Source organism: Hyaena hyaena, unplaced genomic scaffold (genome assembly GCF_003009895.1).
Source record: "Hyaena hyaena isolate Hyena2069 unplaced genomic scaffold, ASM300989v1 scaffold_830, whole genome shotgun sequence".
NCBI lineage: Eukaryota > Metazoa > Chordata > Mammalia > Carnivora > Hyaenidae > Hyaena > Hyaena hyaena.
In genome coordinates, this window is record NW_024081455.1 from 465,043 (window position 1) to 492,714 (window position 27,672).

Genomic DNA, 27,672 nt, shown 5'->3' on the forward strand with positions numbered 1-27,672 from the left:
GAAAGAGCTGGTTCTCATGAAGTCCCCTGGGTGGAACCCAAGGGTTCCCCTATAGCAGAGTCACTGTGTTGTTGTTGTTTTAAGCTTATTTTTTAAAGTAATCTCTACACCCAACATAGGGCTCCAAACCACGACCCCGAGATTAAGAGGCACATGCTTCTCTGACTGAGCCAGCCAGATGCCCCAGTGTTACTGCGTTTTTAACGAGCCAAGGCAGGCCCCCTCTGTGGACTTCTGATTGGTACTTCATGTCTTTCCTATTGTTTTGTGATGGCTGCTCTAAAGAAACAATAACTTGCTCTGAAATAAACTTTATTCCTAACATGAAACAGAATTTCCAGGAAAATTGAGAACTCTGGGTCTGAGGGAGACCAGGAAACAGGGCAAGGCAGCTCGCTGGGGTCTTGGGAAGTGGAGGAAAGCCAAGGAAGGACTCTCAAAGGATGCCAGTGGCAGCAGGCAGAACTTCCTGACTCATGAAAATGTCCAGGTCCAAGTTGGGATCTTCCAAATCCAGTTTCAGAAATTTATCTACCAACGTCTGGCAACTGATGGGAGACAGAACAACGGGATTTATGGGAAAATAGATGACTGAGTGCCCAGGCAGAGGAGAGAGGCTGTGGCACAGGGAACCTAGGAAAATTTAGGGATTTCAGAATAAATCATGGGTCTTTGAAGGGCAAAGAGCCTGAGTCCCTGAAAAGGGGAGAAGAGCTGCAGACATGCTAGAGAGAGCCAGGACACTAGGCTACACACTCACTTTTCCATTTGCTTCTCCTTTAGCAACTCCTTGACAGGCTTGATGGGTTTCCCACTGCGGATCAAGTCTGAGACCTAGGAATAAGGAGGGGAGGGTTGGGGTGGGAATGGAGGAGGGGAGTTGGGTAAGAGACCGGAAATAAAGGTCAGAAATCCCATGTACCCAGAAACCCAGGCCAATGGAAGAGAGCCCTGATGGAGGTATTGACGTTTGTCTCTCACTCACCTCCTTGCCACGAGCAATGAGATTATCGGGAAGCCCAGCCTGGGCAGCTGTGTAGGAGGCATGGCTGGCATTGGCAATACCTTCACAAACCTGATAGAAGAAGACTAGGTCGTCCCCATCCTCACAGGTCTCCATGGTCTTAAAAGAGATAAAGGGGGACAATGTGTCATCAATCGCTCTGCTTCCTGCCCTGAAACCGGGGATTAAGAAATGGGAAGGGATGTGGTTGCTGTGCTCAGGGAGCCCCTACTGTAGTTGAAGAGCCTGTCCTCAGTTCTGGTAAATGCTCACCCTAAGGATCCCCAGAGGGCCAGATCAGCTTCCTTACCAAATACTGTACAAGGGGCCCCTGTGGCAGCAGCTGTAGCTGAACAAGGCTCAGAAAGTTGGTGGCCACAAAGATGTGAGGGCACATGGGTCCAAGTGCCAGCCAGTGTCGTAGCACAGCAGCTAGAAGCGCAAGCCCGTCCACCTGCGCAGAGAGCAGTGGTAAGGGTGCTGAACCAGAGGTGCCCCCACCCCCCTGCAGTGTGGACCTCTCCACCTGCCCTCATCTTCCCCATCTTGTACTTTTCTGTTTCTTTTCTGCCCCATGCACCCCTGTTCCTTTCCCGAGGCACAGCGTCACCCTCATGCTCCTCTGTCCTCCCCCAGCTTCCCCTCCTCAGTTTCTCTTCCTTCTGTCTCCTCACCGTGTTGGTTCCCTTTCCAAATTCATCCACGAGGACCAAAGACTGCTTGGTGGCATTGTTCACTGCTTTCGCCACCTGCTGGGCACCAGGTGGACAAGGGAGAGTTTCAGTGGCATTCAAGGCCTGTAATGCACTGATCACAGTCTGCTTGTGAATAAAGCTGCTTATATATGTGCCCACCCTCCTGGACTGCAAGTTCTTCAGTGGTAAGACACACATTTCATTCATCCTTTCATTGCCAACAGTGCCTCATGCAAATCAAAGGTTCAGTAAAGGTTCATGGTATTGATTCTCTAATCTCTGAACTTGGTGATTCCTGCTCCTAATACAGAAGGCATGCAGCAGAGGGAAAGTTTTTATTGTTCTGATCATTTTTCTTTTTAGAATTTGTTTTTTTTTCATTCAGAGAGAGAGCATGAGCGGGGGTGAGGGGCAGAGGGAGGGAGAGAGAGAATATTAAGCAAGCTCCATGTTCAGCATGAAGCCCAACATGGGGCTCCATCCCACAACCCTGGGATCATGACCTGAGCTGAAATCAAGAGTCAGACACTCTACCAACTAAGCCACCAGGTGCCCTTGATTATTTTTCAAGGATAGAGTTCCTTCCTTACTAATACCCTCCCATAGTCCCACCCCTCTTTGCTCCCTTTGACCTGGTTAAGGTCGATCATGAAGGTAGAGAGGCCCAAGGAGATGGATTCACAGCTATGAATTCGGGTGAAGATGGCATCGACTGTCCCAATTTCGGCTTCCTCTGCTGGCACAAAGCTGCCCACCAGGGCCATGAATGTGATCAAGCCTACCTAGAAATGGAGGAGACGGCCTGGGGCCTGATGGTATGGGCTGGGGTAAAGGTGAGGCAAGACTGAGGGGTGAATTATAGATCAAAGAGGGATGGACATAGTTTAATGTGAGAGTAGACCCCTTTCACCTTTCTCTAGAATCAGGAAAGAGGAAGGGGGAGTGGGCAGAGGCATACCTGGGAATGGCGTGGACCTATTCAGAAATGGGGGAGAGGATTTCAGAGCACAGAAAGATATGTTAGAGCATGGCTCTCCCTCAAGTAGAGAGTGAGAACACGTGATAGAGGAGCAGGGAATGTGCGCTTCAGCCTTTTCATGACAGATTGGGTCAGAACAAAGGGGAAGACCTGTAAGGGACCCATGTGTGCAGGCAGTTGAAAGATGATACAATGAAGAAGATGCCAGAGGCCCGGTGTGCAGGGATTCTCCTCACCTATTTGTTTTTTTAATGTTGTATTTATATGGGGAAGGGCACAAGTTGGGGAGGGGCAGAGAGAAGGGTACAGAGGATCTGAAGCAGGCTCTGTGCTGACAGCAGCAAGACTGATGTAGAGCTTGAACTCATGAACTGCCAGATCAGGACATGAGCTGAAGTGGGGTGCTGAACTGACTGAGTCACCTACGCTCCCCTCTCCTCACCTGTTTGAGGTATATGCTCTTCCCTGAGGAGTTGGGTCCAGTGATGACTTTGATCCTCCCTTTGTCCCCGCCACATTCTGCAGAGTTGGGCACGAAGGTTCGAGCACAGAGTTCCATCAGAGGATGTCTGCAGTGGGTAAAGAGTTGCCTCACACATGGCCTGTGAATCCGGATAAATGAAGGCACCACAGATGGGGCCTTTGGGACCCTTGTGTCTACGCCTTCAGCCCCTTCTATTCTCACCTGCCGTTCTGGATTCGGACCCCAAGAAGTTGGGGGGAATAACGGGGCCTTGAGTAGCCATAGTCCCGGGCAGCACTGGCAAGAGCCAGCAGGACATCCAGGCGGGAGGCAAGGTCCAACACACGGGTCAAGACGGCTGCCCGCGCCAGCACCTGACACTGCAGCTGGTACATCAACAGAGTCTCCTGGTCTAGGGGTAGGGGAGGGAGAGGGTTGGGCATCAGCTCCAGGGGAAAGTGAAAAAGAGACAAAGAAGCCAGCAGAGAGACCTGGAAATAGGCTTGCCGACAGAGTCTGAGACACCCTGACATTGAGAGAAAAATGTGCAATCAGAGTGAGAGAGCAGGAAGAAAGGAGCCAGTTAGAACGTCCTCCAAGCTGCCCGCTCCCCTCCAGCCTTTTACTTCTCCTCACCCCGGATGTCACAGTGCAGGTCCCCCAGCAATGCGTCCAGCTCCTTGGTTCGAGCACTACGATAGTGCAGCTTCTCCTCTGACAGAAACTGGGTGCAAGGGTTCAAAGCTGAGGGCTTTGCATTCTTGATCCCCATCTTCTCTAACACCACCTCCAGCCCCACTCCAACTTTTTTTTCTTTTAAAAATTTTTAAATTTTAAAATAGAACAGGGGCACCTGGATGCCTCAGTCAGTTAAGCATCTGACTTCTGCTCAGGTCGTGATCTCGTGGTTCATGAGTTTGAACCCTGCATGGAGCTCTGTGCTGACAGCTCAGAGCCTGGAGCCTACTTTGGATTCTGTGTCTCCCTTCTCTTGACCCTCCTCCCCTTGCGCTTTCTCTCTCTCTCTCAAAAATAAACATTAAAAAAAGTTTTTAATTAAAAAGAAAAGAATAAAATAGAAAACTGCATAAAACAGGACCACCTGGGTGACTCAATTGGTTAAGCATCCGACTTCCACTCAGGTTGTGGTCTCACAGTGAGTCTGAGCCCCTGTTTGGGCTCTATGGAGCCCACTTTGGATTCTGTGTCTCCCTCTCTCTACCCCTCCCCCAGCTGCACTCTGTCTCTCTCTCTCTCAAAAATAATAATGATAATAATAATAAACATTGAAAAAAAATTTAAAAAGGAAAACTGTATAAAACAAATGTATAGTTTAAGGAATTATTACGATGTAAATACCCTTGTGACTAACCACGTAGGTTACAAATTGGGTTAAAAACTAAAATTTTGCCTGCTACCCCAGAGAGCCATCCTATGACAACTGTCTCCAGCTCCTCAAAAGTAACCTCTGTTCTGACCTTTCTGGGAATCTATTCTTTATTTTCTTTTTTTTTTTTTAATTTTAATGTGTTTTTTTTTTTAATTTATTTCTAGGAGAAGAGAGAGAGAGAGAGAGAGAGAGACAGCATGAGCAGGGGAGGGTCAGAGAGAGAGGGAGTCACAGACTGAAACAGGCTCCAGGCTCTGAGCTGGCAGTCAGCACAGAGCCCGACGCGGGGCTCGAACCCACGAACTGCGAGATCATGACCCAAGTGAAAGTCAGACGCTTAACCGACTAAGCCACCCAGGCGCCCCTATTCTTTATTTTCTTTATAAGTTTATCACCCAAATATGCATTCTTAAACACTAGGTTAGTTATGCCTCCCCCTGATAATTTCTGATTCTTTTTTTTAAATTCCAGTGTAGTTAACATACAGCTTATATTAGTTTCAGATGTACACATAGTGATTCAACACTTTCATGTGTATTAGTCAGTACTCATCAAGATAAATGTACTTTTTAAAAAAATTTTTTTAATTTTTGAGAGAGAGAGACACACACAGAGTGAGAAGGGGAGGGGCAGAGAGGAGACAGAGACTCTGACTGAAGCAGGCTCCAGGCTCTGAGCTGTCATCACAGAGCCCGAAGTGGGGCTCGAACTCATGAACTGCGAGATCATGACCTGAGCTGAAGTTGGACACTTAACCAACTGGGACACCCAGGCGCCCCAAGATAAGTGTACTCTTAATCCCCTTCACCTGTTTCACCCATCCCCCCACCCACCTGCCCTCTGGCAACCATCAGTTTGTTCTCTATAGTTAGGGGTCTGTTTTGGGTTTTTTTCTCTTTTTTTCTTTGTTCATTTGTTTTGTTTCTTAAATTCCACATGTGAGTGAAATCATATTGAATTTATCTTTCTCTGACTTATTTCACTTAGCATTGTCCTCTGTAGATCCCTCCATGCCATTGGAAGTGGTAGGACTTCATTCTTCTTTATGGCTGAGTAATATTCCATTGTGTGTACCATATATTCTTTATTCATTCATCTATCAGTGGACACTTGGGCTGCTTCCATAGTTTGCCTATTGTAAATAATGTTGCTATAAACATAGGGATGCATGCATCCCTTTGAATTAGTGTTTTTGTATTCTTTGGGTAAATACTCAGTAGTGTGATTTCTGGATCCATAGGGTAGTTCTATTTTTAATTTTCTTTGAAACTTCAATACTGTTTTCCACAGTGCTTGTACCAGTTTGCATCCCCACCAACAGTGCATAAGAGTTCCTTTTTTTCTACATACTTGCCAACATTTGTTGTTTCCTGAGTTTTTGATTTCTTGATTTTAGCCATTCTGACAGGTGTGTATCTCATTGTGGTTTTGATTTGTATTTCCCTGACAGTGAGTGATGTTCAGCATCTTTTTATGTGTCTGTTGGCCATCTGGATGTCTTGTTTGGAGAAATGTCTGTTCATGTCTTCATTTTTTTAATTGAATTGTTTTTTCTTTGTTATTGAGTTCTGTAAGTTCTTTTTTTTTTTTAAGTTTTACTTATTTAAGTAATCTCTACACTCAATAGAGCTCAAACTCACAACCCTGAAATGAAGTGCATGCCAAGTGCCCCTATAAGTTCTTTATATATTTTAGATACTAACACTTTATCATATATGTCACTTGCAAATATCGTTTCCCATTCCACAGTTGTCTTTGAGTTTTGTTGGTTGTTTCCTTTGCGGTGCAGAAGCTTCTTATTTTAATGTAGCCCCAATAGTTTATTTTCACTTTTGTTTCCCTTGCCTCAGGAGAGGTATCTAGAAAGATGTTGCAACATCTTTGTCTTGATTGCGACAACCAAGGTCAGATAAATTACTGCCTGTGCTCTCTTCTAGGATTTTTATGGTTTCATGTCTCACATTTAGGTCCTTAATGCATTTTGAGCTTATTAAGTAGGCTTCATGCCTGGCATGGAGCCCAATACAGGGCTTGATTCACAATCTTGAGATCAAGACCTGAGCTGAGAGCAAGAGTCAGATGCTCAACTGACTGAGCCACCCAGGTGCCTCTCCCTATTGCATATTCTGGGCTTTCTATTCTGTCCTGTTGATCTATGTGTGTATTTTTGTGCTAGTACTATGGTGTTTTGATTACTACAGTTTTGTAATAAAACTAGAAGTCTGGAATTGTGATATCTCCAGTTTTTTCTTTTTCAAGATTGCTTTGGCTATTCAGGGTCTTTTATGTTCCATACAAATTTTAGGATTGTTTGTTTTAGTTCTGTGAAAAATGCTGTTAGTATTTTGATATGGATTGCATTAAATCTGTAAACTGCTTTGGGTAGTATCAACATTTTAACAATATTTGTTCTTCAAATTCCAGAGCATGGAATGTCTTTCCATTTCTTTGTGTCATCTTCAATTTCTTTCATCTAGGTTTTATAGTTTTCAGGGTACAGGTCTTTTATCTCTTTCCCACCTGACTTCTTTCTCTTTTATCTCAGAGCTGGTAAAGATCAAAGTAAAACTATAGAAGAGACATCCCATATTGGGCAGTGCTGATGGGGTAAGGCCCTCCCTCAGCTGCTGAATCATTTTCCTTATCACTTCCCTACAGAGGTCAAGGATCTTACCATGAAGTCCAGTCCTTCAATCTCAAAGTCACTGGCCTCTACCATGAAAGGCAGGCGGGGAATACAAAGAAGGAAACCAATCTGGGGAGAGTAAAGAGGAGTTAAAACAGGGAATAAAGTACTGGGCACCTTATCTCCCCAGAGGATGCCAAAGATCCCAGTGTTCTCCAGTGCTTCCCTCAGGGGACTAAAGCCACACACTAAGTGTTCATATTCTTCACACCTCCCCAGGGGTTTTCTCATCCAGCAGTGTGTCCTTCATAAGCCTAATATCTCCAATAAAAGACCCCTGGAGGCTACACCCATCCTCCTGCCCTCACCAGAGGGATGTAGATGACACTGCATGAAGGAATACGGGAGTCCAGATTCTCTAGCTCCTTTCGGGCAACCTCAGTGAGGAAACTGGGAAGTCCCATCAGCCTTCGTTTTTCTAGGAGAGTGGAAGACATGTGGGTATCGAAAGTAAGATTCTTGCCCTGTTTGCTATGGTTATCCCCAGTTGTAGTGGCCACCTACTGATGATGGTACCCCATCACTGGGCAGGCTCGTGTTTTAGGCTCACCAGCCCCACTACACACCCAACACTCACTCTCATCAATTTCGGGATCTATGTTGGGGAGGACTGTGAAGCGATTTTCAGCAAGACTGCCCTCAAAATCCACCTGAGGAAATAAAAAGTCCATTTGCTCATCACTCAGAACTATCTCCCAATCCTGTTTCTCACCTCTGCTTGGGCCCCAATTCTCCCTGAAGTTCCTGCTTTAACCGTATCCTTCCAAGCAGTCTCTGACATTCTGACACTTCCTCTCACCATCTCATTCTTTGGTCATCCAACTGACCTTGATGTCTCCCGTCTTCCACACCACATTCCCCAGAGTACAGTCCTTCTCTGTCATCCAATCCCACTTCTCTTCCCTAGGTCCTTCCACTCACCACTTTCCCAATGAGGCTGGCAATATGGTGCAGGTCATCAGAGAACTCTTGGGCAATGTCCTGAAAGAGCTGGATGGACTGGGGCAGGGAGCGGCAGGCATCCCTCAGGCCCAAGGCACTATACACAGTCTGTAACAGAAATGGACAGAATGGGCTGAGGTGAAGGGACAGGGATGGACTGAGAAGAACAGAGAGCAGCAGGGGGAAACACAATAAAAAAGACAGAAAATCTCAAAGGCAAAAAAGAAACAGTAAGTGAGAAAATGGCATCTGTAAAATTCTGTGTCAGGCACTACACTAAATAGTGAAACTACAAAGAACTAAAATGGGCCCTGTCCCAGATGGGCTTTTGGTCTAGAGAAGAAGATAGAAATATACCCAGAAGATTTAAAAATAGGGGCACCTGGGTGGCTCAGTTGGTTAAGCGTCCTACTCTTGGTTTTGACTCAGGTCATGATCTCACAGTTCTTGGGTTCAAGCCCTCTCGGGCTCTGCAGTGACAGGGCGGAGCCTCCTCGGGATTCTCCTCTCTCCCTCTCTCTGCCCCTCCCCTGCTCATACTCTCTTTCTCTCTTGAGACTAATAAATAAACTTAAAAAATAAATAAATAGGGGCACCGGGGTGGCTTAGTTAGTTGGGCGTCCGATTTCAGTTCAGGTCATGATCTCACAGTTAATGAATTCAAGCCCTGCATCTGGCTCTGTTCTGGCAGCTCAGAGCCTGGAGCCTGCTTCAGATTCTGTGTCTCCTTCTCTGACACTCCCCAGCTAACACGCTGTCCCTTTCTCTCTCAAAAATAAACATTGGGGCGCCTGGGTGGCTCAGTCAGTTAAGCAGCTTACTTTGGCTCAGGTCATGTATGATCTTATGGTTCGTTGGTTCAAGCCCCTCATCAGGCTCTGTGCTGACAGCTCAGAGCCTGGAGCTTGCTTCAGATTCTGTGTCTCCCTCTCTCTCTGCCCCTTCACTCATGCTCACTCTTGCTCTCTCTCAAAAATAAATAAACATTAAAACTTTAAAAATAAATAAATTAATTAAAATAAAGTGGTAGGTGCTTCAATAAGGAAAGGATTTTTAAGTTATTTATATTTTTATTGTGTATTTTTGAGAGAGAGAGAGAGAGACAGGAAGACAGAGAATTCAAAGAAGGCTCTGAGCTGTGAGCGCAAAGCCTAACACAGGCCTCGAACCCAAAAACAGCAAGATAGTGATCTAAGCCAAAGTTGAATGATCAACCGATTGAGCCACTGAGGTGCCCCTAAGAGTAAAGGATTTTATACTGAGGAAGAAAAGAGAGAAGTAGGGATATGAAAGGCAGAGCAGTAAATGAGCAGAAGGAGAAAGACAGCACTGGAAAAAGAGAGCAGGAAGAGAGAAAGGGTGAGAGTCATTGACAGTTAATTCCCCAGGGTGAAGCTCAGTGTCCTGAGGTGGCTGCCAAGGTTAGACTGAGTGGACAGACCAAATCCACAGGACAGGACATCTAATAAGCCTTACTTGGTGGTAGAAGATATATGAAGTAAATAAATCAAAGGGTGTATAATTTAGTCATGATGAAAACAAACAAGCAAGCTGCAAAAGTAATGACTACCCACAAAACTGACCAAGTTATGGAACTGATTAAAATTACTAAGTAGGTTCAGAGACTATGACTAATATGGGCTAACATCACTGGGGATATCTTTACAGAGAAAAGGAAATGAGCTTGGTTGTGAGTAAGCCTATTCAAAAGGAAGGCGAGTATTCTGGTTGAGAGCAAGAGCATGAGTAAATGAATAGAGGTAGGAATAAGAGCTACCACTTACTGAATGACAGGCAAACTCTTCACATGTTACTTTCATTCACTGATCAAAAAATAATCTTAGGAGATAGGAATTATCTCCATTTACAGTGGAGCAACTGGAAGCACAAAGGAATAACATAATTTGCTCAAGATCTTGCAGAGAGTAAATAAAAGAGCTGGGATTTGAACCCAAGTATCTGGCTTTTAACCACCACACTATGTTGAGCAGAAAACAGTGGGTCTGCTAGGCAGAGCGCCTGAATGCATAGCCTGGCCTGGCTGAAGCAGTGGATGAATGTTCAGTAGTGGGAATGGAATATACAAATAGCTCCACATATCTGTTCATGTTAAAAGAAACCTGCTGAAGATAATAAGAAGCAGGTTTCTCACTGGGAGAGAAGGAAATTACAAATGAGGAAAGGAGGAAGTCTAGATTGAACTCTGGTATTGACTTGGAATCAGAGCTATGAGTATGAACTTATAGGTTCTTTAATATATAGATAGATCGAGTCAGGAATATAGATGTATATGTATGGGTTAGCATACTACATTTGTTTCTTTAGCTCTGTCTGTGGAGAAAAGTAACAGACACCCCATTAGCAATAACCATATCTAGTGCACAGATCTTGGTTTCTAATACTATTCTCAGAATATATATTCAGAATAGTATTAGAAACCAAGATCTGTCCACTAGATATGGACAAAGAACTTTGGAGAATGGTTGGAGAAATGGTTGATTCCTTGGAGAAATGGTTGCTTCCAGGACTTAGGCAAAGAAAATATAAGATGACTCTGGAGCATCCTGTAGTGGTAAAAAGTTAGGAAGTGCTCAAAAATGGACTGGGAGCCATGTCAGAGGGGCATATCAAAAGCCTACCTGAGCACATGGGTGGCTCAGTTGGTTGGGTGTCCAACTTTGGCTCAGGTCATGATCTCAAAGTTTGTGGGTTCGAGCCCCACATCAGGCTCGGTGCTGAATGCTTGCTCAGAGCCTGGAGCCTGCTTGGGATTCTGTGTCTTCTCCTCTCTCTGCCCCTCCCCCACTCACGTTCTGTCTCTCTCTGTCTCTCAAAAATAAATAAATAAATAAATGTAAAAATTAAAAATAAAATTTAAAAAAAGCCTACCTGAATCTGAAAAGCCAGTCTAAAAGCTAAATGGGCATATTAAAAATCCACTTTAAAAATTATTTTAAAACATTTTAAAAAGGCACCTGGGGGTGGCTCAATTGGTTGAGTGTCTGACTTCGACTCAGGTCATGATCTCGCGGTTAGTGGGTTGGAGCCCCGCATTGGGTTCTGTGCTGGCAGCTCAGAGCCTGGAGCCTGTTTCAGATTCTGTGTCTCCCTCTCTCTCTGTCCCTCCCCACTTGTGCTCTGTCTCTCTCTGTCTCAAAAGTAAATAGACTATTAAAAAAACCATTAACTTGGAGAAGCTGTGATCTTTACTCTTTCATGTTTAAAAAAAAGGGGGGGCACCTGGGTGGCTCAGTCAGTTAAGTGTCAGACTCTTGACTTCAGCTCAGTTTATGATCTCATGTTTGTAAGTTCAAGCCTCACATCAGGATCTGTGCTGGCAGTGAGTGACGAGCCTATCCCTCCCCTGCTTGTTCTCTCTCTCTCTCTCTCTCTCAAATAAAAATACACTTAAAAAAAATTTTTTTTACAAATAGTTTATTGTCAAGTTGGTTTCCATATAACACTTTTATTTTTTTAAGCATTCCTTTTTTTTACTGTTTATTCATTTTTTGAAAGACAGAGAGAACAGAGGATGAGCAGGGGAGGGGCAAAGAGAGAGGGAGACACAGAATCTGAAGCAGGCTCCAGGCTCTGAGCTGTCAGCAGAGCCTGATGGGAGTCTCGAACCCACAAACCATGAGATCATGACCTGGGCCAAAGTCAGATGGTTAACTGACTGAGTCACCCAGGCACCCCAAAAAATACACTTTTAAAAATGGTTAAAAAAATAAATGAACATATTAAAAGTCAATCTGAAAAGAACTCTCAAGAAACTAAACTAGAAAACTTGAGCAAAATAAAAAGACAGCACTGGATTATAACTCAAAATAAAATAGTTTTGAGATAATTATACTATGGTTATGTTAACATTTTTTTGGTATGATATTAACATTAAGGGAAACTGGGTGAAAGGTATGTGAGAACAACCTGTACAATTTTTGCCACTTTGCTTTACATCTTAATTATTAAAAAAAAAAAAAAAATTTAAAACAAAACAACAGAAGGACAAATCTTAAAATTTTTAAAAAGAAAATGTTATCTATAAGTGGAGGGGGGAAAAAGAAACTAGGATTAGTTGACTATACCTTACACTTTGGAACTACATAAATATTTTACATATTATAAAAATAAATGAAATTCTAAAAACCAATTCTTAAAAATAAAAAATAGAATGAAACAAATGAACATAAATGTATATCCAGATAGTAATGTAACTACATAGAGAGGGACTATCCTAATTGACTAAAACACAGTAATTTGATTGTATATCCTTAGTAGGGACAAAAAGAACTTCCCTCCTCCTCCCAAAAAGTCTTAAATTCTTTTCTTTTCTTTTTAAATTTCTTTTAATGTTTTATTTATTTCTGAGAGAGACAGATTGTGTGAGCAGCAGAGGGTCAGAGAAAGAGGGAGATACAGAATCCGAAACAGGCTCCAGGCTCTGAGCTGGCTGTCAGCACAGAACCCAACGGGGGGCTTAAACCCACGAACCGCAAGATCATGACCTAAGCGAAAGTCGGATGCTTAAGCGACTAAGCCACCCAGGCACCCCAAATGAGTGATATTCTAATCTACTCATTGCTAGTATTATTGAGAACCAGAATTCCAGTATGGAGGAAGATATACTGAAGAAGATAAGTAAAGGAATATACAAGGTAAGGATATTGGTGGTTATCAGTACAAAATTATCATGCATGTATTTTACTTTCTAAAAGTTCTTAGATATGTCCACAAAAACCCTTAAAAGCAATAAGCAAAACATGCTGTGTGTCTCTAGCATTCAGACTGTGATACAATTTTTCACAAAAAGGAACAAAGGGCTCCTTGGACAAATGTCTTGTTCTGGGTGAGAACCAGGAGATGTAGGGGCATCTGGCTGACTCAGTCAGAAGAGCATATGACTCTTGATTTTGGGGTCAGGAGTTCAAAGTGTTTTTTTTTTGTTTTTTTTTTTTTTTAATTTTTATTTATTTCTAGGAGAGAGAGAGATACACAGCGTGAACAGGGGAGGGTCAGAGAGAGATGGAGACACAGACTCTGAAACAGGCTCCAGGCTCTGAGCTGGCTGTCAGCACAGAGCCCGATGCGGGGCTCGAACCCACGATCCGCGAGATCATGACCTAAGCGAAAGTCGGACGCTTAACCGACTAAGCCACCCAGGCGCCCCTCAAAGTGTTTTTTTTAACATTTATTTATTTTTGAGAAACAGAGAGACAGATCAGGAGTGGGGGATGGGCAGAGAGATAGGGACACACAGAGTCAGAAGCAGGCTCTGTCAGCACAGAGCCCAACGCGGGACTTGAACCCACGAACTGTGAGATCATGACCTGAGCTAAAGTCAGACCTCAATCGACTGAGCCACCCAGGTGCCCCTCTTGGAGTCAGGAGTTCACACCCCACGTTGGGTGTAGAGATGGCATAAAATAAAAATAAAAATAAAATAAAAACCAGGAAATGTGAATGATACATCTGGTACATCCTGTTAAATCAGAGAGCAGGAGGGAAGTTGCCAAGTGGGAAAGCCCACTGGTGTCATATTTAAAGGACTCAGAAGCGAGCATGAAGAGGCTCCCATGGGCCAAAGATGGAATAATCTGACCCTGTAGAAAGATCAAAATTGCAGAGGACTGAAACACATGTGTAAATCTGAGTTCATGATGATACACAACAACAAAAAACACACTGGCTACCTTGGAAGATGTTAGGGAGCCAATTTCATGTATGCTGATAGCTGATAAATAAAAGCAGGAGGAGAGAAATCAAGCAATTTCTATGATATGAAGTGTATCACTGGGAAACCAAAAAGCACATGAGAAGGTTTCTCTTTACAGAATTGTTCTGGCTAATAAATGAAGAAAGGATGACAGAATAACAATCTGTGATCCCTAAGGAACTAATGGACTTAGGTATCAAACATCAAAACCTGCTAACATCACAAAAGGAGAGACAGCCATATCAGACATTATATTCCTCTGCTTTTAAAACAGTATTGATGAAAATCAAACTTGGATTTGATCAATCTTCTAGGTTTAAATATTCACTTATAGAAATTCTAGAAGAGAGTAAAACATGTCAAAAACACCTACTGATTACATTCAGCAAATTCCAGGCTAAGGAAATCTCTATCAGACAAATGATCTAACTTCTTCAACAAATAACTTGCAAGAGGAAAAAGAGAGATAAAGATTGAGATAGAGGTGGAGGGAGAACTGTGAAAAGCAAAAGAAACCGAAAAAGCAGACTTCAAGAGACATCAAATCATTACCATATGTTGAACATATTTGCATCCTGATTACACAAAATGTAATGTTTTAAAAATCATGACATTTAAGACAGGATTAGAAATGTGAACATCAGGGGTGCCTGCATGGCTCAAGTTGGTAGGGCATGCTACTTTTTTTTTGCGATAGAGACAGAGCATGAGTGGGGAAGGGGCAGAGAAAAAGGGAGACACAGAATCAGAAGCAGGCTCCAGGCTCTGAGCTATTAGCACAGAGCCTGTTGTAGGCTTCAAACTCACAAACCACAAGATCATGACCTGAGCCGAAGTTGGACGTTTACCAACTTAAGCCACCCAGCCGCCCTTGTCTGACTTTTGATTTTGGCTCAAGTCATGATCCCACGGTTTTTGAGTTCAAGCCCAAGTGGGGCTCAGCACTGACAGCATGGAGTCTGCTTAGGATTCTTTCTTTCTCTCTCAAAATAAATAAACAAACATTAAAAAAAATATGTGGGGCACTTGGGTAGCTCAGTTGGTTAAGCTTCCAACTTTGGCTTAGGTCATGATCTCACAGTTTGTAAGTTGGAGCCCCGTGTCAGGTTCTGTGCTGACAGCCTGGAGCCTGCTTTGGATTCTGTCTCCCTCTTTCTGCCCCTCCCCCATTTGCTTGCGTGCATGTGCACATGCACGTGCTCTGTCTCTCTCTCAAAAGTAAAATATTTTTTTAAAAAATTTAAACCTGCTTTTATTTTTTTTTTACTTATTTTTTTTTTTAATTTTTTTTTTAAGTGTTTTTATTTATTTCTAGGAGAGAGAGAGAGACAGCATGAGCAGGGGAGGGTCAGAGAGAGGGGGAGTCACAGACTGAAACAGGCTCCAGGCTCTGAGCTGGCAGTCAGCACAGAGCCCGACGCGGGGCTCGAACCCACGAACCGCGAGATCATGGCCTAAGCGAAAGTCGGACGCTTAACCGACTAAGCCACCCAGGCGCCCCTTAAACCTGCTTTTAAAAAGAATAGAAATGGGGGTGCCTGGGTGGCTCAGTCAGTTAAGCTCACGTCATGATCTCACGGTTCGTGGGTTCGAGCCCCTCATTGGCTCTGTGCTGACAGCCAGCTCAGAGCCTGGAGCCTGTTTCCAATTCTGTGTCTCCCTCTCTCTGACCCTCCCCTGCTCACGCTGTCTCTCTCTTTCTCAGAAATAAATAAAACATTAAAAAAAATAAAAAATAAAATAAAAAGAAATGTGAACATCAGATAATTTATGATATTCAAGAATTATGCTGATTTAGTAAGATAATGGTATTGTTATTCCTTTTTATGTTTTTAAGTTTTTATTTATATTTATTATGTGAGAGAGAAAGCACATAAGTCGGGGGAGAGGGACAGAGAGAAAGGGAGAGAGAGAATCTCAAGCAGGCTCCAAAGTGTGGCTCAATCCCACGAATGGTGAGATCATGACTTGAGCAGAAACCATGAGTCCAATGTTTAACTGACTGAGCCACCCAAGCACCCCCATCATTCCTTTTTAAAAGTAATTTTTAGGGCACCTGGGTAACTCAGTCAGTTGAACATCCGACTTCAGCTCAGGTCATGATCTCATGGTTCATGAGTTCAAACAAGCCCTGCATTGGGCTAGCTACTGTCAGTGCAGAGCCCACTTCAGATCCTGTCTCCCTCTCTCCCTGACCCTCTCATGCTCACACACTCTCTTTCTCTTTCAAAAATAAACAAGCATTTTTAAAAAAGAAATTTTCTTTTAGAAATCATATTAACATATCTACGGGTGAAATTACATCATGGCTGGGATTTGCTTCAAAATAATCCAAGAAGGGGAAAGCAAGGAGAAGATATACATGAAACAAGGTTGGCATGAGTCCAAGTATTAAAGCTGTATGGTGGGTACATGGAGGTTCATTATATTATTCTAATTTTTTTTGAAAATTTCCACAATACAAAGTTGTTTTTTGTTTTGTTTTGTTTTGAAGTGTTGGGATAGGGTGCCTGGGTGGCTCAGTCAGTTGAGTGTCCAACTCTTGATTTTGGCTCAGGTCATGATCCCAGGGTCTGAGGGATTGAGCCTCCAATCAGGCTCTGAAACTGAGGATGGAGCCTGTTTAAGCTTCTCTCTGTCTCTCTCCCCATCTATCCCTCTGCCCCTCCCCCACTCATGTGTATGCATTTGTGTGTGCACGCTCTCTCTCTCTCAAAATAAAGACTTTTTTTTTTTTTTTTCTAGGAGAGAGAGAGAGAGACAGCGTGAGCAGGGGAGGGTCAGAGAGAGAGGGAGATACAGACTCCGAAATAGGCTCCAGGCTCCGAGCTGGCAGTCAGCACAGAGCCCGACGCAGGGCTTGAACCCACAAACCGCGAGATCATGACCTAAGCGAAAGTCGGACGCTTAACCGACTAAGCCACCCAGGCGCCCCAATAAATAGACTTAAAAAAAAAAAAGTGTCAGGGAGGCACCTGGGTGGCTCAGTTGGTTAAACTTCTGACTTTGGCTCAGGTCACGATCTCACAGTTTGTGAGTTTGAGCCCCACGTGGGACACTATGCTGACAGCTCAGAGCCTGGCACCTGCTTCAGAGTCTGTGTCTCCTCTCTGCCCCTCCCCTGCTGGTGCTCTGTTTCTCTCTCTCAAAAATCAGTAAACATTAAAAAAAATTTTTTTAAAGTGTTAGGATAAAGTTGGAGAGGATGACCAGAGTACAGAGGGTCTGGATCACATGCTGAGGGGCTTAACTTGGACTTCTGGGATTTAAGAAGGAAGATCTTACCTTGTACAGAACCTGCCAGTCGCTGACCTTGGTGTGGGACAGCTTCATGCGTTTCAGAATCAGCTACAGTCAGACAAGGGGACAGCCACTGTTTTCCCTCTTCCACTCTAATGCCCCTCAAGAAGCCCCATGTCCAATACTGACCCTCATACTCCTTCCCTACCTCCCAGCCCCCACCCCTAGCTCACAGGCACATTCTTGATATGACCCAGCAACCGATGCAGCATTTGAGCCATGTCCAGATTCTGGGGTAGTAAGAAAAACTGAATGACATCCAACCGGGAATTCAGCTCTCCCAGGTCCTGAGTCGGACGTGTGAACCACAGCCTGGAAGTAAGGCATGAAATAGGAGGCGGGAGGTACAGAAATTACATCTGTTCTTATTATTGTCTTGATCCTAGTTTGTGAAAATGTGTTTGGAGGTCCCTGGGGATTGTGGTAAGCTGTATCTGCATTGGCAAGTACAGTGTCCAATCTATGCGGACATGTTTACACATATCTACTAAAAATCTCTGCATGTGAATACAGCTCTGTTTATTGTGGTTTTGATGGATGTAACCATGTGCCATTCCATGTGGATATGCAATGGAGCTTGTCAATATTTAGAGGGAGCGCAGCGTATTGAAGTATTTGTGTGCCAACACTCTAGTTCTCTCTGTAGCTGAGTAGGAGAGGGTGAGTCAGCATGAGTTTATCTGCATTTAGCTGTGACAGTGTCTCTGGGTGTAATTGCACAGACATTCATCTTTTTCTTGTTGTTTCATAAAAGTATATAACCATTCCATGTGGAATGATAAGCCCTCAATTCATGATAATGCTCATCTCTGCAGAGATGGGATTGGGAGCAACACTGAAGAGGTTTAAATAACATTGTCTTTTTTTTTTTTTTTTTAAGTAAGCTCTACACCCAATGTGGGGCTCAAGCTCATACCCAAAGATTAAGAGTCACATGCTCTACCAACTGATCCAGCCAGGTGCCTCTTCAAGAACACTGTCTTAAGAAAAAAAAAAAAACAACATTGTCTTATTCTTAAATTTGCTGGTGCATAGAGGCTTTTATTATTATTATTATTATCATTATCATTATCATTACTTCCATCTTGTGTCCCCAGGGTATTTCCTAATAAATTAGATTAGTATACAGTAATAAATGTCTCATCTGTGTTTGTCTAATTCTGGGTGTCCCTATCTCTCTATGGCTATGAAGAGTGTGAGACTCTGCAAGGACCTGTGAGCCCATGAATTCTTTCCTGCATTAGATCAAGCCATTAGGCATGTTATTTTACTTTATTTATTTTTTTAATGTTTATTTTTGAGAGAGGGTGGGGAGGGGCAGAGAGAAAGGGAGATAGAGGATCCAAAGAAGGCTCTGAGCTCTCAGCGCAAAGCCCGACGCAGAGTTCAAACCCTCCCAACTGCGAGATCACGACCTGAGCCAAAGTCGGATGGTCAACAGGCTGAGCCACCCAGGTACCCCAGGCATCCTATTTTATATAAGAACCAACTGTGGAGACACTGGGGCCCGAGGATATGTATCTCACACTACGGTCTATGGCCAGTTAACCTGGGTTAGAACAACCCAGGTTAGAGTGAAGTGGAGGACTGAGTTGGATTCGAGGCCAGGTTTTTAGGCACCTCTACGCCTTAGCCACAGAGAACTCCAATGGCAGCTGTGTAGGCTCCACCTTGGAGAACACAAGCAGACTTTTTTGTAAAATACCTAGGTTTTTCAGGGCACCTGGGTGGCTCAGTCGGTTAGGCATCCGATTTCGGCTTAGGTCATGATCTGCAGCTTGCAACTTTGAGTCCCAAAAGGACTCTCTGCTGTCAGCACCGAACCCGCTTTGAATTCTCTGCCTCTCCCCCACTTGTGCTCACGCTCACTCACTCGCTCTCTCTCAAAAATAAATAAACATTAAAAAGATACTTAGGTTTTTCTGACTCACGTATTGCTAGAGCCAGGAGAAATTTTAGTCAAGCTAAACCTCCTAATACTACAGCTGAGGAAATGAAGCCCTTAGACAAGTAGCTTGTCCAAAATCTATAGCTGGGTCTCAAACTCAGGTCTCCAGACTGCTAGCATAGTGCTCTTTAGAGCATACTGTGACATTCAGTCACCTTCCTGGTGCCCTGCCCAACTGGAGGCCAACTGGATCCTTAGTTCATAATTCAGGTTGTGATTTCATGCCCTGCTGGATCCTACCTGGGGGATCTGCACTCCTCCCCACCTTTAACTCTGTTCTCTTCTCCCCCTAAGAATTCCTTCCCTCTCATCCCTGGTTGAGATTAGAGATCTGCACCTGTAGAATGTGTGGGTAATGAAGTCATCCCAATTACCTGGAGATGACCTCAGGGATTATCCTAAATTAACCTCTAAAAGACACACAGTGCAGGGCAGGTGAGGTGGGGAAAGGATTGTGCATCTGTAGGCTAGTAAAGGTCTCAGCCCTGAGTTTGTAGAGATGATGTGACCAGTGTGCTTGCATTTGTGTACCTGCTCACTCACTCGGTGTTACTGCATATAAGGCCATGTGCTAGGCACTAAGGTGACAGGAATGAGCACTGTACAGAGTTCATAGCTATGAGAACAAGCAGGTTCACCGACTGCTAACTCTTCCACCTGATGTGACAGTGCAACTAGAAAACAAACAACCACTGTGTAAGCAAATGGGAAGGTGTGTGTCAGTCTCCTTACAGGTGCCTGTGAAAGTTTCACCAAGAAGGTGATAGTTGGCTTGCACCTTGAAGACGATGTAAGATTCTGACAGGGGAAGAACAAGGGAAAGACTTATGCCCATGCGCATAAACATGGGCATGGTGTATTTCCATGACAGAAAAGTGGCCCAAATGACTGGACTGTAGGGTGTATCCAGTAAGGATGGATTTAGGAAGGGCTTGGGAGGAAAATCATGGAAGTTTAAATTGGGGTGAATGGGAGGGGCTCTGAACATCAGACTACTAAAAATGCTAATCTTCATCCCACAGGGAATGGGGAAGTCTCCTGAGGTTAATGTTATTTTGTTTCTACTTAAGGTTTAAAAAAAAGTGGAGTGACATGCTCAGATCTCTGTTTTGAAATGATAAGTATTTTAGAACGGGAGACAGATTGGAAAAAGAAGACATTAGAGGCAGAGAGACCAATCTAAATGTGAATGCAATGCTCCAGGTTAGAAATGATCACAGCCAGAGTTAGAGCAGTGGAAAAAGGGAGAGAGATGGCTGAGAAAGACATTTCAGGGTAGAATCAATAGGCCTTAGTGAATAAATGAATATGAAACGTAAAGGAGAAGCATCAATCCAAGGTTCAGCGCCTGAGAAGCAGTACTGCCAGCAATGCCATTATGCAGATAAAAAAGGATGCAGGAAGATGAACAGGTCCAGAGAGCATCAGTGTCGATCCTCTGAGCTTGAACTGCCTATGAAAATTGCAAGTGGTGATAATGTGCAATGAGCATTCCACATATACAGCTCAGAAAAAGAGACACAATTTTGAAAGTCATCAGAGAATAGCTCAAATTTGAACCATCATTTTTATAATTAAAGATAGTGCCATGTGAGGCCTGGCTGGCTAGGTCAGTAGAGCATGTGACTCTTGATCCAGGGGTCGTGAGTCTGAGCCCCACGTCGGGGGGTTGATTGTACTTAAAATAAAATGTTAAAATCTTTAAGAAAAGTACAGATAGTAACCATATGAGGTAGAAACTTCCAATTATTAAAAAAAGACACAATGTATAGCATAAGGAATATAGTTAATAATACTATGACACTTTTGCATGGTGACGGAGGTAGCTAGAGTTATTGTGGTGATCACTTCGTAATGTATATAAGCAATGAATCACTATGTTGTATACCTGCAACTAATAAAATATTGTTTATTGTATATCAGCTACACTTCAATAAAAAAAGATACTACCATGTGTGCATTAGTGTTTTGTGATTGTTTCTGCTGCTTATATGTGTGCAAGTCTGTATCATCAATCTGCATATGTGCATCTGTGCTGACAACATAAAATGAGGATAATACTACCTACCACACGGGGTTGGTGTAAGGATTAAATGTATTTAGCCAGCATTTGGGAAAGGGCAGTTCTTGGAACTACGAGGTGGGGTGGTTTGTGTGAGTCTGTAGAGTGAATGCATTAGCTGGCAGCAGATGTGTGAGACTCACCTGAGCAGCTTCTCTCCCCACTTACAGTGGCATCTATTGAGGATTCCTGTGGGGAGCAGGGGCAGGCAGTAAGCTTGTTACAGGCAGGGGCAGAAAAAGAATGTGTGGATGTGTCTAAACCGAGGCATCGGGCCAGAGGTTCAGATGTTGGACAGGCTGGCCTGGGGCCGTTCCCCAGATTCAGAACACAAAGGCAACTAAAGCCAGCGACTGGCCACAAGTCTGAGCCAGGATTACCTTACATGGGCTTAGGGGAAGGACAGGCACTCACAGGAACAGTCAGCCAGAAAAATACACAGGGCAGCTGTGGTTGGATTCACAAAGAGTCCAACACATATATGTAAACATTAGACATAATCCACTGAGATATGCACAGTGAATCCATGTGGCTACTTGGGTAGATGTCCCCACTACACCCACTAAAGCAAGAGACAACTGACAAAGACTCAATGCAAATAAAACATGGACAGTTATGTGGTTATATAATTCTCCTCTATACACAGGGCCTCCCAAAGTCCCTAGGCAGGTACACAGCCAGCAGAAACATCCATAGAAACCCAAGGAAGGAACATGGAATTGGCAAAATAAGAGATGATATGCAAATAACACTGGACAACTATGGACAAGGGGGGTTCCCAAGCTCAGGGAGGGTACAAGGAGCATAAGAAAGATGGACTAGAGTGGAAGAGACATCTGGCAACAGAAGTGAAGTGGGAGGGAAGAGGGACTGGGACACATGTTGGGAGGCAGCTGAAAAAAGGTAGCCTTTGTAGTGTGAGATGAGAGAAGGGGCATACTTACCAAAGAGGCTGAGCCCCTCTTTCAGTCCACTGGCCACTTTGTACACCGAGGGGTGAGACTCACTCTTAAATATCTGCAGAACACTGTAAGGGAGAAGTGAAGGAGTTTGGGGTAACCTGGATTTTTAAAAATTATTTTTAAGTTTATTTATTTTTGAAAGAGAGAGAGGCAGGGAAGAGGCAGAGAGAGGAGAGAGAGAATCCTAGGCAGGCTCTGCACTGTCAGCACAGAGCCCAGTGCGAGGCTTGAACCCATGAACCGTGAGATCATGACCTCAGCTGAAACCAAGAGTCAGACACTTAACCCACGCAGTCACCCAGGCACCCCAACATAACTTGGATTTTTAAAAGCAACTGAGAAGATGGAAGGGAGATTGGGAACATCCTCCTGAGATCAAGTTTTGTTGTAAGGTCTGTCCCTCACTTCTCTCTGAAAACTTTCTAAAGTTTTTCTCTTTAGAAAAGGAGGATGACACCCTTGTGCTTTTCTCCCTTTCTTCTCCTTACCCTCTCTTCCCTTTTCTTCAAGGAGAGAGACCTTAATAACCCCAGGATTAAAGAAACTGAAGCCTCGCTGGGATTATTAGAGCATTAAACTTAGTCCTTCTCTCTCCCCAGAGACGACAGCCTCCCTCCATCTCCTTACCTGTAAGTGTCTTGATCTATGCTCACCAGATGGGTCCTGAGGACAGAAAACAAGCAGAAGGGAAGGTGGCTAGGGTAGGAGAGGTGTGAGTTCATTCTTAGGCTCTACCCACTAGGTCCCCCTCCCAGAATACTGTCTGTCTTCTCCTTGGAGCTCCACATCCCCTGCAGGTGCTCCTATGTGTCCTAGAGTACTTTACCCGATGGGTCACTGCCCACTCCCCCCACCCCCCACCTTGTGTTACTATTCAGGCCTCCCAATCCCACCTTACTTTGCTTGAGGTTAGGGTAAATCACCTACAACACAAATTTCTTAAAGCCCAGGATGGGGACGCTGACATTATAATCTTCCAGTTCAACCCCAATTCTTCTTCGACCCAGGAACTTGAGCAGCCCTCCAAGTGCTCGAACCTGGGAGATCAGTAATGGAGTTGAGGTAAATCCCAATGTCCTGGAGGCTGGACAACACCATGGAAAACTATTATTTTCCAGGGTTGGACTAGTACCTCACAGGACTCAACCCAAGGATCGGGTGTTGGTCCCTTTCTCCAGTCTGCTACATCCCAGCCCTCATCTCCCCCAGGACCCTTCCTACCGTGAGGACGCAGTCAAAGGGAATAATAGAGGAGAGGAAAAGGATTTTCTCAGTGGTAGTCATGGAGTCTGGGATGAAGGAGTAGTTTCCAGCAAGGAGGCGACGTTTGCTTATCTCCAGACCTATTTGGGGAGAGGCATGGGAGGGAAAGGTCTCGTAGCCCAATTATCACCCAACCTTAAGAATGAGACAATAGAGGGGCGCCTGGGTGGCTCAGTTGGTTAAGCATCCGACTTTGGCTCAGGTCACGATCTCATGGCTCGTGGGTTCAAGCCCCGTGTCGGGCTCTCTGCTGACAGCTAGCTCAGAGCCTAGAGCCTGCTTCAGATTCTGTATCTCCCTCTCTCTGTGACCCTCCCTTGGTCATGCTGTCTCTTTCTCTTAGAAATAGATAAAACAGGGGCGCCTCAGTGGCTTAGTCGGTTAAGCCTCTGACTTTCACTTAGGTCATGATCTCGCAGTTCATGGGTTCGAGCCCCGCGTCGGGCTCTGTGCTGACTGCCAGCTCAGAGCCTGGAGTCTATTTCAGAGTCTGTGTCTCCCTCTCTCTCTGACCCTCCCCTGCTCACGCTGTCTCTCTCTCTCTCTCAACTAGGAAAAAAAAAAAGTCTCCTTGAGTTTCCATTTAAAAAAAAAAAGAAATAAAAACATTAAAAAATTTCTAAAAAAAAGTTATTAAAAAAAAAAAGAATGAGACAATAGAATCAAGAGAGATAATATGACTTGCCAAGCTACTACAGGCAGTTAATGGAAAGCTGAAACAAGAATCAAATCTTCAGGGGTGACTGGGTGGCTGTCGGTTAAGCTTCCACTCTTGGTTTCAGCTCAGGTCATGATTTCACAGTTCATGAGCTCGAATTTGAGCCCTGCATCTGTGCTGTCAGTGTGGAGCCTGCTTGGAATTCTCTCTCTCCCTCTCTGCCCCTCCCTTGCTCACACTGTCTCTCAAAATAAAATGATAATAATGAAAATAATAATAATAAGCCAAATTTTCAGACTTAGTCTAATTATCTCTTTATTTTACATGGAATATAAAGATCTTTGGCTGAGAGCACAACCTGAGAAAGACAACTGATTCAGGAATATTTATTCCTAGGATGTCTACTTGGAATTTTGGATTTGGGGTCAAAAGCATCATATTAATAGAGGACTGAGTAACACTAATGTCTTAACATCTAAGTAGGATAGAACATTCCTTATCCTTTTTGCAAACCTGGGAAGATTATGGAAGTTCCTTGTGGATCATCAGAGTCACTGAGGCAGTGTCTATTTTTTTTCTTTTAAGGGACAAATGGCTTTGGCTTAAAGGTAAAAATTCCAACAAATTTGGATAGTCACTTTGTGACTATCCACAAAGTGTCACCACTTCCTCTTCTCAGGGAAGGCCCTCATCCCTAGATATGCCTATGTAGAAATTTCACAAGGTTTCAGGTTATTTAAAGGTAGGGAGCAGGAGAGATCTTGAGGAGACTGGTTATGGGGCTTGAAGAACACAAAGGATTAGGATGAGATAAGGCTGAAGGGAGACTTCTGCTAGGGCTCAAGTAAGGAGAAAGGGGTAGGGAAGCTGGATTGGGGAATTGGGCAAAGGAAAGGAAGTACCAAAATCCACACTTGGCAAAAATATGATTTCAGGTCTCTTAGGCTCTCCGTGCTCCTGGGAGGCTGTGGGGGAAGCAAAGAAAGGGCCATCAGTCTGAACATCTCAGTCCTCTGCCTCTGTTCCACCTTCCCTCTCACCCAATTCTGGCCTCCTGGCTTTTGCTCCCTTTAGTCTCCTGGAATATTCCATAGTTCAGTCCTTCCCCATATTTGCTTTTCCCTTACCCAGTCCTTACCAAGCTTCCTTAGAAACTGAGTCATATTTTCATCCTGTTTGGCACTTGTAACAACAGACCGGGGATTGATTTCATCCAACACTTGGAAGGAGAATGGAAACCAAATGAGTAAAAGGATCCTCTAGGAGGGTACCCATAGGCCTCCCCTTGCTATCTTCTTCTACTCCACCCAAAACAAACCAACCCACCCTCATTTCCTCCCTCTAAAAGTAAGGAGTGCTCTGCACATTGGGAGCATAGGTAGGAGTCAGGCTTGAGATTTAGGAATGAGAAGTAAGAGTGGCAGGATGGTAGGAGGGAAGAGTGGCCTGGAGATTGTCACTAGATTCCAAACCCCTACAGAAAGGACATGACTGATTTGCCCAGGACTACATCTCTAGCACCTGATACTTTATAAACAATAAATGTGGAATAATGAAATGAATTACTATAAACAAAAGAGGGAGCTTCTGGAAGTCAATAATAGACAGGTAAGGATATAAGAGTGAAATACACTTGCAGTCTCAGAGTAGAGGAATCCACAGTTCTGCTCCCACCTCTCTGGAGAAGCTTGAGATTCTCATGGTCTGGGGCATCTGGCATGAAGTGGATGGTAGAGTCACTAGTGTCATAGTAGGCGATGCCCAAGTATCCTGAAGTCCACAGCGCACACAGATAGATCTGTCGTGGGGAAGAAGAAAGGAACCCGGTAGGAAAGGAAACTGCTGTTAAGTATAGGGTTATGCCATGTCCTACTTAATTTTAATCATTTTATCATCGTCCCCATTCAGTAAGTGTGAAACAGAGCAGAGGCAAGTGACCTGCCAGCTACTCCAAGCCCACTGATTCTAACATCCTGAAGTTCCAACCAACGCCCTGCTCTCAGGATCCAAGCGCCTGCTCTCGACATCAACCGAAATCACCGCCCCAGAGACCTCCGCTGGCTCCTGCTCGTCGTCGTCCTCCTCCTCAACTTCCCCGCGGCCCGGCACTGGGGACAGGCTGGGAAAGCTAGCCGAGGCTGCCCCGGGCTCCGGGCCCTGCGGCGTCCTGCCCGGGATCGCTTCTATGGAGCACATGGCCTTGGACGCTCTGCGGGAGCAGAAAATGGTTCAGGAGCGGGGGTTCACCGCCAGGAGTCTGGGATAGGGGGTGCGCAGATATGCAAATCTACCCAGAACTTCTGGGAGAGGGCTGGGGCTGGGGCTGCAAAGACTGGGGAGAGCTGTGGTAACATTTTGTTTTTAACAGCTGCGGACATTTTCACGGGCGACTTCTCAGGTATATCACCAAAGCCCAGACTGCAAATCTCCACTTGCTCCACCCTCATTTCCGTCACGCGGAACTTGCTTTGGCGGGAGGGCCCTGTGGGCCAAGTCTGCACGTCTCCTCTCGCCGCCCTTGCCAACCACGCCCCCACGATCGCAGCCCTAACTTCTTGACTTCCCACCCTAGTTGCGGACACTCGCGGCACTCTCCCGCGTTTTCAGTCACCTGGGTAGCTACGTGCGCGAAACCGCGTCACTAAGAGCCGCGCGCCCGCAGGAGGGGCACACCTGAGGGAGGGCGGGGTGCGCGCGCACACGCCCCACCCCTCTTAGCCGCTATTGGTCGAAGAGATCCGGATCCTGTCAGAGGCTCCGACAGGGCTAGAGGGAGGAGAGGACTTCAGTTGCAGAGACAGATGGACGCTGATTGGCCTATTCGCATATGGGGCGGTGCCAGAACGTTCAAACTTCCCGCCGCCAGTGCCGTTGCTTAGCACTCGGGCCTAAGCCCTCCCGGTTTCTGGGCTTTGATTGACGCGGGGTGGAGCCTGTGAGAAAGTCGGAAGCGAAGCTTTAGTCAGTGCCTACAGCACTAACTGGTCTAGGCGGGTTAGGGGGAGCTGCTTAAAGGGGGGAGACGCGAATTGCATTTCTTTTTTCTGGAGAGTGAAGATAAGCAACATTATTAAACCTGTACCAACAACTCTAAATTAATATTTGTACCCACTGAATTAATATTTATGAACAGCTTAGAATAGTGCCTGGTAAGCTAGTAAAAACTACGTATTTTAAATAAATAAGCAGAAATAAGCAAGACTTCTGTCTTAGTCCTCTTGTGCCTATTTCTTCGGTACAGGGTATGACCACCCCAAAGGGGGAACTACTGGGCCTCGTTTATAATTTTTGTCTCCCAGGAGGAAGTGGAAGAATTCGAATTACACCAAATTCTGGTGGAGAGAAGTAGACCTGATAAGAACAGCTACACTCCTACTGAGACATGTCTATACTCCTCCTGCAGATGCACACCCACCCACATCCCTAAGTACAGAGGGGTGTCATTTATTCATTCAGCAACTATTTAGAGCCTATTCTGGGCCAGGTGGTAGGTCTGAAGTACTGAACATAAAGTATGGACTTCATGAAGCTTACTTTGTAGTGTGTGTGAGGGGAGGGTAAACAAGGAGATTGTGAGGGGGACAGAAATAAACAAAATACTTTAAAAA

The 27,672-nt window shown here is 44.6% G+C and overlaps 1 protein-coding gene across 3 annotated transcripts; it reads right to left on the bottom strand.

Moving 5' to 3' along the window:
- Positions 1-342: 342 nt before the first annotated feature.
- On the bottom strand, positions 343-26,751 carry MSH5 (mutS homolog 5). 3 transcript variants are annotated; one of them, XM_039219584.1, is made up of 25 exons: positions 26,676-26,751; positions 26,117-26,273; positions 25,739-25,862; positions 25,203-25,283; positions 24,967-25,029; positions 23,365-23,486; positions 23,071-23,180; positions 22,771-22,806; positions 22,126-22,208; positions 21,325-21,370; positions 17,345-17,483; positions 17,157-17,219; positions 8,138-8,266; positions 7,794-7,866; positions 7,525-7,634; positions 7,205-7,285; positions 3,777-3,864; positions 3,363-3,552; positions 3,120-3,246; positions 2,331-2,480; positions 1,678-1,752; positions 1,314-1,457; positions 986-1,123; positions 761-834; positions 343-548 (listed from the first exon to the last, which is right to left on the bottom strand). In XM_039219584.1, exons 2-25 carry the CDS (start codon positions 26,258-26,260, stop codon positions 437-439), a joined length of 2,502 nt encoding a protein of 833 aa, XP_039075515.1. In that variant the 5' UTR covers positions 26,261-26,273; positions 26,676-26,751; the 3' UTR covers positions 343-436. The 3 variants fall into 3 exon arrangements, with proteins under 3 accessions (XP_039075515.1, XP_039075514.1, XP_039075516.1); XM_039219583.1 differs by having other exon boundaries at positions 1,678-1,755; XM_039219585.1 differs by lacking the exon at positions 26,117-26,273 and having other exon boundaries at positions 1,678-1,755; positions 26,676-26,733.
- Positions 26,752-27,672: the final 921 nt, after the last annotated feature.